The sequence below is a fragment of the Myzus persicae genome, unplaced genomic scaffold, assembly GCF_001856785.1.
Source record: "Myzus persicae strain clone G006 unplaced genomic scaffold, MPER_G0061.0, whole genome shotgun sequence".
In the NCBI taxonomy this organism is placed as follows: Eukaryota; Metazoa; Arthropoda; class Insecta; order Hemiptera; family Aphididae; genus Myzus; species Myzus persicae.
The window spans coordinates 781,017-793,314 of NW_019101569.1; the positions used below are offsets into that span (position 1 = coordinate 781,017).

Below are 12,298 nucleotides of genomic sequence, written 5' to 3' on the forward strand. Positions count from 1 at the left end.
AACCAACCATATATTGTTACTTTAATAATGGTTGGTTCTGCTAAACATAAATTTGCTTTGTTGCGCGTGGGACATGAAGAGCAAAAAATAGTGCGTAGACATCCTCTCAAAAGTGTCATCAAGTTGAACAAAAAAGTAAGAAAAGACGTATTTCTATGTCAAACTATGGGTTTTCGATCTCTTTTACCCTAGCGTCAAAACCAACCCAATGTTTTCTTTTTTTTTTTTTTATTTTAAGAAAAACAAAAATGATCGACCAGCTTTAAACACATGCTTGTGATGGTGGTAGAGAGTTATATAACATAATTAATAAAATTGTAATATTTACGTTTTTAACTAATCCAAATCTTTAATATTGGAGTAAAGTAGTATGTGGGGAGGTGACGAATTTTCTAGTAAAGTATGACTCTTAGTAATTTAAATGTATGTCAAGTATTGGCAAATTTACTTTTTGTTGTTGGATGGGGAGTATTTTAGATTTTTGACCTATTAAAGTTGATACACAAAATTTATGAAAGACAATAATAGTATTAAATGATTACAATAATTTCTTTTAATAGTTATATGAAATTATCACGTGAACTTATATTAGTGTACTATTTCTAGTAAAAAACGTATTGCAATTAATACCTAAAAAAAAAAAAAATAATAATAATTGGTGTATAATATATGTAGGTAAGGATACTCTTATACCTGCGTAATAGTTTATGTTAAAGTATCTGTATGTCATTTTCCTGTGGCGTGGTTGAAACACTATTCGTAAGCCAATTCTTCACGTAGCAATAGGAAGTATAATAATATAAATAATAATATGCATAAATAACTAATACAAAATATTAAGGATACAGTTGGGGCTTGGTGTGGCGTGGTGATTGGCTGGAGTCCCTAATGGGTGTCAATCATCGGCCGGCGTAGCTAGCATTCGGATGGGTGACCACCTGGGTGTTAAGTGACGAATCCTAGCTCCACTTACACAAGTGTTACTCGAACCCTACCGTGACATCTACAAAATATGCTGTTATCAATAGTGAACGGTATATTTACAATCAAATTGGCATACAAAATAATATGTAATATACAATTGGTACAAAATAAGAAGAATACAGTTGAGGCTTGGTGTGGTGCGATGATTGGCTGAAGTCCCTAATGGGTGTCAATCATCGGCCGGCGTAGCTAGCATCCGGATGGGTGACCACCTGGGTGTTTAGTGACGAATCCTAGCTCCACATACACACGTGTTACTCGGATCCAACCGTGACCCCTACAAAAGATGCTGTTAGCCATATAGTGCACGGTTTATAGAATCGCTAAAAATTACGATTATTTTAGCCAGTTATTGGCAATGGAAGGGGAGAAAGTTTATCATCCAGATAATGCTCAAAGAATTTCAAAATAAAATTATTTCAATACGTTATTCAGTTGCTTCAAATATAGACATCTTCCTAGAATTTATACAAAACAAATGAAGCTTAAATAATTAATAAAAAGATGTTGCTTTAAGAAAGACGTTTCACCTGAATCTGTGGTCTCCAATTCTTCAAATGCGTCTTACAAGTGTGAAACATATCAAAATTTAGTTAAGCAATTATCATTCATCTTCGTTGATTCCAAATAATAATTATTAATAATAATTAATTCCAAATGATCACTCTAATATTAAAACTTTCATTGCTAAATGAGATCTGCTGACATTAATGAGCACTTGTTACACGGGGCCAACACTTGCTTATAAAATATTAATACTAACTAGTTACTTCTTAAATGTACATCCAATCATACTTTCAAGTTGATGTACATATAAAAGTCTTTATCGCCTTTCGCGTATGTTGTATGCTTCAAGTTGTTTCAAGTTGTTTCAAGTTGTAATAATTAAAAAAAAAAAGTTCAACTTGATAGGCGGACACAAAAATAGAAAAAAAATAAGGATCTTTTTATTCTAAGGGTCCCACTTAACCCTCTGTTAGTCGCGCGCCAAACGGAGGTGATTAAACTAGCACCCACCACACTGTCCAACTCGCGCGACTATGCTGTTAAGACAGAGGGTTAAATAAGTCATAAAAAGGTTAGTACGCCTAAGGGCTATGGAAAGTTGAAGCTATGGTGATGATAGTAGGCTAGTGGTAGTATACTATCATCCCTGGTCGAGAGCATTGCAATGATCTTTTCCTACTAACTACCAAGGTATTCGATATTGTATAAGCATAACAAAAAAGAAAATATTTAAATATTACCAAGATAAATTAGAACCGAATTAAGCATCATAATTTGTATCCACAGTTTTAAAGCCAGCCGGCTAGCGTTGTACCAGTACTTATAATTAATAATAACTTAAATACAGTCAACACTAAAAAGTGATATGTCTATCACAAAAAATTATAAAAACTAATTTAAAAATTCTAATGTATCAAAAAATAAAACAAAATCTTAATTAAGAAATAATGAGAGTTGACGGTATGAGGAGTTATTGTGAGGTTATCAGTATTTATTTATTCATTATAGTTTTAATTCAATATATGGTTTAGTGTATTAAAATAATATTGACTTAGAATTCCCAATATGTTTTCTTCTCACTTCTTTCCACATTGCACTTAATCTATTTTTTCTAACTTATTAACTAAGACCAAAACAAAAATATAAATATTACTATATTTGAATTTTTTGTATACTTTTTCAAAATGTATGCTAGTAACAGTATGAAACACAATATTATTTTAATTCAAACATTAAACTATTTGTAAAAAGTAGCTTTAACGTAAATGAGTCCTAAGAACTCTTTCACATTCATTTCTTGTATCTATAATAACTTTCATTCAATAAACACATTATTTTATTGTACTGAGGTAAAGTAAATAGAATTCTGATCATATTTTTTCACATTTTTTCATAACTAAGCATAAAATAGCATAAAGCTATGGGTTTAGGTTACTATTCTTAAATACTGATATTGTAGACTGCAGTCTTATAAATGTAAATTTTTTTTTTGATTCTTAAAATTCATTTGCCCGTGGGCGCCCATGCCCTCCATCCCATTTTTATTTTTAAATTTATATTCTATCATATATTTGTATAATTTTTTTATTTTGATGCTTGCAATTCATTTGCCTGCGGGCGCCATAATCCCCTTCGAATTTTTTTTTTCAATTATTTAACTCTAGTTCAATTTTTTTAAAACCATTTTTTAAATTTTGAGAACATGTTAGTATACCTTATAAAAATTCATTGTTTCATTATCTAATTATTGAAAATAAAGCTGTGAGTTTAGGAATAGTGATATTGTAGACTGTAGTCTTCAATATTTGTTTTTAAAGTACATTTTTTCATTCATTTTTTAAATTTGATTCTTATAATTCATTTGCCCTCGGGCGCCCTCGGGCGCCCATGCCCCCCTTCCGATTTTTATTTTTAAATCTATATTCAATCATATTTTTTTATAATTTATTTTATTTTGATTCTTACAATTCATTTGCCTGCGGGCGCCCATGCCCCCCTTCTCATTTTTATTTTCAAATTTAAATTATATCAAATTTTTTTTTTAATTTTCTTATTTTGATTTTAAAAATTCATATGCCTGCGGATGCCCATGCGCTTCTTTAAATTTTTTTTTATAATTTTACTCTAGTTAAACCTTTAAAAACATGTTTTTAAATTTTGATAACAAGTTAGTGCCTTATAAAAATTCATTGTTTCATCATCTAATTATTGAAAATAAAGCTATGAGTTTAGGAATAGTTATTGTATACTGCAGTCTTTAATATTTGTTTTTAATGCACATTTTTTCATAAATTTTTTTTATTTGATTCTTAAAATTAATTTGCCCTTGGGCGCCCAAGCCCCCTTCAAATTTTTTTTTTCTATAATTGAACTCTAGTTAAACTTTTTAAAAACATTTTTTAAAATTTTGATAACAAGTTAGTGCCTTATAAAAATTCATTGTTTCATCATCTAACTATTGAAAATAAAGCTATGAGTTTAGGAATAGTAATGTTGTAGACTGCAGTCTTTAATATTTGTTTTTAATGTAGGTACCTACATTTTTTCATAATTTTATTTTATTTGATTCTTAAAATTCATTTGCCCGTGGGCGCCCATGCACCCCTTCCCATTTTTATTTTTAGATTTATATTCTATTACATTTTTTAATAATTTTTTTTTTAAAATATTAAAATTAATTTGCATGCATGCTATTAATCTATTATATACCTTATACCCATAGTTGGACTACATGGGGGGGGGCAGAGTAGGCAACTTCCTCTCCTCCCGTGGACCTAGGCGCGGATCAGTGCAAAGATCTGGGGGTGGGGGTACAATTTTTTCAATTTAAAATTACAATATTGGAATCACTGTCCACCATGAACTAAAATAGTACTATCCTAGTTTGTGCAGCCAGAATGATACGTATAATAATATATTATATTATCAGACATACATGTAATTTGAAATAGAGTAATATGTGCAGGATCTGTAGAGTTATTGAAAATTAAACGATGTCAGCAAGACGAAAAGGTGCCAATTAAGCAGTCGAACAAATGCAGCAAAAAATATGAGAAATAAAAGAGCTCAAAAAACAGACGAACAAATCCACTACGATAATATTACGGATGTGCGTTAAGAGTATTGCTCAATCGCATGAATCTCAATCACAAAAGGCACGAGTTGAACTCAAAAAAGAACAGCGATTGGAACAAAGACAAGCTCGCCGGTTCGTAATAAACACGCAGAGCAGATGACTGACAACGCCAACAAGTGCATCAAGCATTTACATCTGATTCGTTCCTTCATCGTCTATCATTCAGTTATTAGTCATATATTGTATATTACGCTCATTCGGAGGTGACGATTAGTGTTATAGACAAGGAGTGTTCCCGTCGTAATGCGCTTAAATTAGAAAATGAGTCACCCGGAATGTGTCTGGAAAAGTGTAACTACCAGTAATTTAAACACCGCCCGAACCATTGAAAGGCTTATTTATCGGTACTGATACAGGTTCAAGCCTTTTTCTGAAATCAATTCGCAAATTGGATCCATGCTTTCAAATGACATCGTTTAGAGCAATAGAAATAGTAAACAACAATGCCCCAAATTTTCAAAAATTTAACTCAACATTTAAAATAAAATGTCAAGTGTTTCACAAAGTGGGCTCAATGCCGGAAAAACAACATACACTTTTACAAATTTATTTCATGGGTGGTGAGGACACAGAGAGCGCAATCATAAATCGAGTATAGATGCACTTTGAGGCTACTGTAATAATTTCCATTAAATGAGCACAATGTATTATTGAGATTCACCAAATCACACATGCATGAATTACAAGTTGACAATCACACTATTGTAATCAATCCAGACAAAACACCAGCTACGTGCATAGATTCAATGCGCTTGTTGTTGACGAAGTTGCTGGAATCATAGTTAGTCCATTATTGAATGACAGACGAAGGAACGGATCAGATGTAAATGATTGATGCACTTGTTGGCGTTGTAGGTAATTTGCTCTGGGTAGGTTAATTACGAACCGGTGTGCTTGCTTTAGCTCCAACCGTCGTTTTTCATTGCATTCAGCTAGTACTTCTTGTGATTGAGGTTCACGCAATTGAGCAATACTCTTAGCGCACATTCGTAATATTATCTTAGTGGATTTGTTCATCTGTTTTTTGAGCTCTTATATTTCTCATGTTTTTAGCTGCAGCATTTGTTCGACTGCTCAAATTGGCCCCTTTTCGTCTAGCTGGCATTGTTTTCCCTTTTTTCTTATTCTCTTTCTCTGTTTTGTATTTATTTCATCGTTTAAAAGTTATTCATACTAATATTCGGTAACTATTATAATAGTGTGGTTGTCCACTCGTTGCGTATTATTATTATTATTATTATTGTAATTATTTGCATACAATTTACACGTCAAATATTTAAAAATATTTTGTGGGAACCATTCTTAAACCTCAACCCTTAAAAAGAATTATTTATTGTTGTATTTAATTTAGATAACACTCGTTATGCTGACTGAATCAGCACATAAATCAACATATGTTGCTGCTTATAGTAACCAAGAATAATTGCTCATTAAAATTATAATTTTTACAGTTTTTGTAACTTCCGAGAATTCTGAGACTGCCAACCCTAATTCCACCTACGACTGTTGTATTCCTAATAAATTTGCTTAATTCAAAATTAAAGCAATTGAATTTTTTCCCAAATACAGGTAATAAATATTTTACCCTTTTAAGTGTTTTTGAACTGGTTACCAAAATGTTATTTATAATCAAAGTATTGTTACTACGTAGTAGAGTAGTTGACGTCGGTCACACTCAAGATAACCAAATAAGGTCCTTCGAAAAGGTTAAATAATTGTTGTATCTTATTACTATTAGTGTTAGATTTTATTTTATAATAATTAATAATTTATTCGAGATTTTAGTCAGGCGTTCATATTTCATAATAGTATTGACGTCGGGCACTATCCAGATTGTGATTCATTTGTTAGTGAAGCTATGAACCCTTTAATTTTTGTCATCTACCACTTTCAGCGTTGTGATAGTCACTTGACTAATGAGTAATGGTAGCTGTAATACCTACTATGAACACTGATAGAGAATAATATACAACGGTGTTCAATTATATGATTGAGGACGAACAAACAAATAAAAATTCATTTTTATATATTAGATTATTTTTGTTTTTTATTTTTTATACGAATAACAGATCGATTTAATTTGAGGAAATCGAAACATATCTAACTTATTTACCTAATTTTGTACCATACAGTTAACATCTGAAAGTTCACAATTTCCGGGGGGTCAGCTTAATTATAGTTTTCCTGTTTAATAAAATTGTATGAATACCTCTAGAAATATTTAGAGGTTACAGCTCAAGCATGTCAACCACTATAAATGTATTAATATATTTTTTAATTCTTGCTTGTTGTTCATTGCCACTGCCGATAACTTGTAAAATACTATATCACCGTTATATTAAGTATAAAAGACAAAATGATAAAAGTGTTTGTACTAATCAGCTTTTTTTCATTTTCTCAATCAAAAAACAGTTTTATGCCAAACTTGCCTGTGGTAAGTTAATGATCTGATTGATTTAAATATATTTGGGTAACATATTTTCTAAGATCATGTGCATAGTAATTAATTATAAATTAAATGTCTGCATATTACCGTTCAACTGGTGTACTAAATGTTAGATACCTACTCTTATTGCAGGGAGAATATCGTATGATATTTGACAAAACGTACGCTTGTGATCCAAGAAAAAACAATACAATTCAATTCAATATTTATTTTAGTAAAAAAACTCCAAGTATTACTGAGTTGAAAGGGAATGTTTCGTCTTTGATAGACTTTGACGATACACTTATAGTAAGTAATAAGTATTTAATGAATATTTCAAGATAAGAATAATACAGTGAAACTTACATACAACGAAGCTTTATAGACAACAAAAAAAACTTTTACTGTTTAAAATGTGTTAAATTGAATAAATACATATATTATATATAATATATAGATAGATAGATAGAGTTTAACAGAAAGACTTAAAGAATTAAAAATTAAAATTGATACTAAAGTTTATCGCATGGAAAAAAATTATGAAATTTAAATCATGCTAAATAGCATAAGATAAATATGTTCAATTTTAATTAAATCATAATATTATTAAATCATTGTGTACGAACATCGATTCTGAGTGAAGACGTTCATCAGCCTATGTTACTTTTGTTATTTCAGACTAGTTTTTGAAAACTTCTGGTAATTTTGAATGTTGAAATCTCTGAAAAATTACCAACTAGAGTCATTTTTCTAATTAGAAAATATACTGAAATTGAAAATCAAAGTAATATTTCTAATAGAAAAAATATTGACAGATAGGAAAAACGACGTACACTCTACAAATCATTGTTAAATAAATACTCCACCCAGCATCTAAAATAAAAATAAAAATTTTTACACTTACTTGTTCTCAATTTTTAAATATTGATAAGAACAAATTTTATTTCATTAATTGTTAAGCTATTTTGGAACATCTTGTATATAAAATGAAAATTCCTGATTCATAATCTATGTACAACCGACGCATGTATGTATAACGCGTGTTATGTATAACGGACCGCATTCTTTGATATTTTTATGGAGTGTAGTAGCAGTTTACTTAGTACTATGTGGCCATGTTGGCATACTAAAACAGTAAAACATAGTAAGAATTGCAATTTGGGAATTTGCATTTTAAATATTGTCTTACACTTGCATTTGCTAGCTCATAAAAAACGTGTGCTTTTTGTGTATACTGACCATGGGGTTGAGATTATGTACAGAAAATTAAATAATTATTTTTATGATTTGATATAATTTTAATCTATAATTTATATTTGGTTAAAAGTTTAAAACCACGCAAATTATTGTTTAAAAATCATAGTAAGTTTATAAAAATATATTTAATATAGGTAGGTACACAAAATATGCTTGCTTTACATTTATTTAATAGAGTGCCAAACAATTTGTTAGGGTTCGTAAATTCGCAGCAGGTGACACGAAAAATGAGTGCTGCCTGTCATGCGCCAAGTCGTATTTTTTTTATGATTTTATCCAAATCAAAAATTCATGGTTTATTTTTAAAAATATCAAATTATTTATAATATGGCTGTAATTTTTATTTTTATATATATTAATACTACTTAAATGTTTATGATAATAACATAACAACAACTTAAAAGTAAAACGTTGACACTAATAAAGCTTATAAGGTTATAAGGTGAGTATAAACATCGTATCACCGGGGCCACAAGAGCGGATCTAGCAGAGGGTTCATGAGATCAGCTGACATACAGTTAATATTTGATGACAAAATTGGGCCCTTGACGACTTTGCCCCTTTTTAGATCATAGGCAGTTAAACCCTCACAATTAGTTCAAAAAGTTAATAACATGCATTTTTTCGTTCCCCTGACTATAGGTATGACATCAGTTATGATATTAGATCATATTTTTTAAGTTCTTATTTTATTCACATTAAATTGCTGATGTTACTTATTTTGATCAAAGAAAAATCCTCTAAAAATGAAAATCGATAGTGTGATTAAATGTGTAAACAATTTTTAATTTTACCAAATTTTTACTTTGTGGTATCAGGATCAGTAACCTTATTTTTTAACTGAACATATAAATTGATAATTGTTTTAGTAATTATTGTGATTATATTTATTATAAACTAAGTGACTGAAGTTAATAAGTACCGGTGAACATATTATGAGTATGTTCTATGAGTTGAAAAATATTTTAATTTCTACTTGAATTTTTAATGTTTTTTGATAACTTTACCCTAACTAATATATTATTATTTATTTGTATGTAGGTTGATGTAAACGCTGCGTCATGGGGTACAACTGGTGGTTGGAAACAAAATTCTATGCTTTATATATCAAAAAAAGCATGTAGTCATTTTAAAAATATGTTTGGAAATTCATGGTTTCCATTTATTGAAGGTTTTAACTTTCCAACAGATAGCTGTCCTCTACCAGCGGTAAAATATAAAAACACTATAAGTAATTTTATAGTTATTTATAATAATTAATCAGTAATAACCATAATTGATTAATATTATTAATTTATGACTTGAAATCAACCATTTTTAGTATAGATTAAAAAGTTAAATTTAATAATGTTGAAAAAATTGCAATTTGAAAATATCATTGTGTGTAAATATAGTAGGTAATATAATATAATTTAATAAATAATGTCAACATTTTAACATTAAATGATCAAAAAAAAAAAACCATCTACCTGTATGTAACTATTTTGCATATTTTGCAACTGCTATTATAGTAAAAATAAAAAAGTAGCCTCGTATATCATTTAAAAGCTTTTTAAAAATGTAAAATTAAAAACATCCACAAACAGCTCAAAACGAGTCAAATTTTTTTTAAAGTTACAATTTTATAAAATTATAAAATAAACATATGATCTAAATTTAAATTATCTACGGTGAATTTTTTATACTTATAACAAAATAAAAAAATTGTTCCATAAGATATTGAGTGAATTTTCAATTTTATAACAATTTGAACTTAAAACGCTCATAAAAATTTAATTTGGCTGTTTGGTAGTTATTTATTTTGACAAAGGTAGACAAATTTAAGTGTATTCTTTCATACAATTTTTAAATCTTATATTAAAAAAAATTTTTTTATGAATTTTTAACTCAAAATAATTTGCGAATTTTCGTGATTCTTACGAATTTGGTCAAAATTATAACTTCAGACGCCCATAAAAAGTTATTGTACATTTGAGCTGAAAATTTTTATGATTTCCACTAACAAAAACTTATGAAGAGCAGTGTGGTAAATTTTCAAGTTATGTCTAAAACCGATTTTGAAAATGAACTTCCGTTTTTCCTTAAATTTTCTTTTTGTTTTTCCCATCGTTTTTGAAAACTACTGGGGATTTTAAATTGTGACCTCTCAAATGTTCTAACAAGATTCACTTTTAAAAGATACTGAAAGTTGAAGAGTGATGTATTACATTCGACTGTTTATCGTGTAAACAGACACAAAAAAAAACATGTATCATTGTAAAATCATAAATAATATATTATTGCTCCACTCAGAATATAAAATACAAACGTTCAACATAATATCATTTGTTCATTGTGGAAAATATTATTAATTGTTAAAGTACCTACTTACGCTATAGGTTTTATAAAAAATAACATTGTATGCAGTTCATTATCAAGTATTATATTGTATTTGTAACAAATTAATTCTTCATTTTTATAGGGCACATATAGTACAACAGGGATCGACTTGAAGCTATTTGAAGATCATAACTTGCCCAAAGTATATTTTTATGGAAAATATAAATGTGTGATTAAGTTAAAAAATGTAGAAAATAAAGTACTCGGCTGCCACGTTATGGAAATAACTCTTGTACGGCCATGGGAGTAACGATTTGGTAAATTAAACAAAATAATTATGGGTAGATACATACAGAGTGTAACAAAAAGACCTGACAAATAAAATAAATTTTGTACTAATCAATTAAAACATTTATTTTTTTTATAATTTATAGACACTTGCGCTATAAGTAAAGAATACAATTTTTATTTTATTTCAAATAGATAAGACTAGATAATTAATAAATTTAATTTTTAGACAAACGTTGATGGTAAAATATTTATTTAAACCAGTAGGTAGTTTATTTTTTCCTTTTTTGTTTAAATATCAGTATTATTTTGTAGTAAATTTATTCAAAACGTAATAACTTTTTTCAAATTATTCTTATTGGGAATTTCTCACATATTTCTTAAAGTATTTAAAATCCATGTCCCGTCATAGTAATTGCTGTTTTACGTTTAATACATAATAAGTGTCAATTTTTTTTGTCAGGTAAGTACATTGTAGTTATATTATGTAATCGATTTATTGTAAAACAATAAACACACTATCTTTTTTATTTACCGATTGATCAAATTATTTTACTCAGTTATTATATACTATGTGTATAATTAATATTATTATCAATTTTGATAACATTTATTTCGTTATTTCATTCCTTGTTATTTACAAGTCTCGACAAAATAAATGTCTAAAAAATCGAATACTTTTTTATACATCGTGTTGTTATACATCAAGTTGCTAGTTTCGAGAAGTATAAAAGAATAAAATCCCATAGTACTTACTCTTTTTTTTTATCATACAAAGTGCACTTGCACTCGGATAAATAAAATATTTACCTTGCATCATCTTTGTTATAGCGGTTGGGTATGAATAAAATGCTGCAATTGAGATAAGAATTTTTAAATTTGAGATGGTTGGATGAAGAGTGTTTATTTCAAAATGTATGAATCATCATATGGTCTGCATAAATGATGTCTACACGTTGAGCTTATTAGGCCCAAAAAACTATGAGCAATATGACAATAATTGACAACACAACGGAATTCACATAGTATATTATTTTTTTGCTAGTTGATTGACTGTATCTAATTTTTAAGCCACTGTGAAGTGCTTTGTTTATTATATGACACTGAGGTTATAATATGTGATGGGAGAAAATAAACTCAAAAGGGTATTCATGTCGTATGCGGTCTACCGCACACTTGTCGTCTACCACGTAAGTTTCTACACGTCATAAGCGGTCTACTGTAGCGCATCTATATATATATTTTAGGACATTCCCGTTGATCCGACGGCTATTAAGCTTTATCTTATAGATACAGATACAGATATGAAAATCAGTTACAGTTTAGTTTGTGCCGTTATACGTGATACATTATTCTGCAATTCTGCATTCTCTATGTTTAAG

The 12,298-nt window shown here is 28.9% G+C and overlaps 1 protein-coding gene across 1 annotated transcript; it reads left to right on the forward strand.

Moving 5' to 3' along the window:
- The first annotated feature begins 6,934 nt into the window (after nucleotides 1-6,934).
- On the forward strand, nucleotides 6,935-10,994 carry LOC111029702. The gene is made up of 4 exons (XM_022308828.1): nucleotides 6,935-7,061; nucleotides 7,206-7,361; nucleotides 9,351-9,518; nucleotides 10,771-10,994. The coding sequence occupies exons 1-4, from the start codon at nucleotides 6,984-6,986 to the stop codon at nucleotides 10,936-10,938; spliced, it is 570 nt and encodes a 189-aa protein (XP_022164520.1). The 5' UTR covers nucleotides 6,935-6,983; the 3' UTR covers nucleotides 10,939-10,994.
- Nucleotides 10,995-12,298: the final 1,304 nt, after the last annotated feature.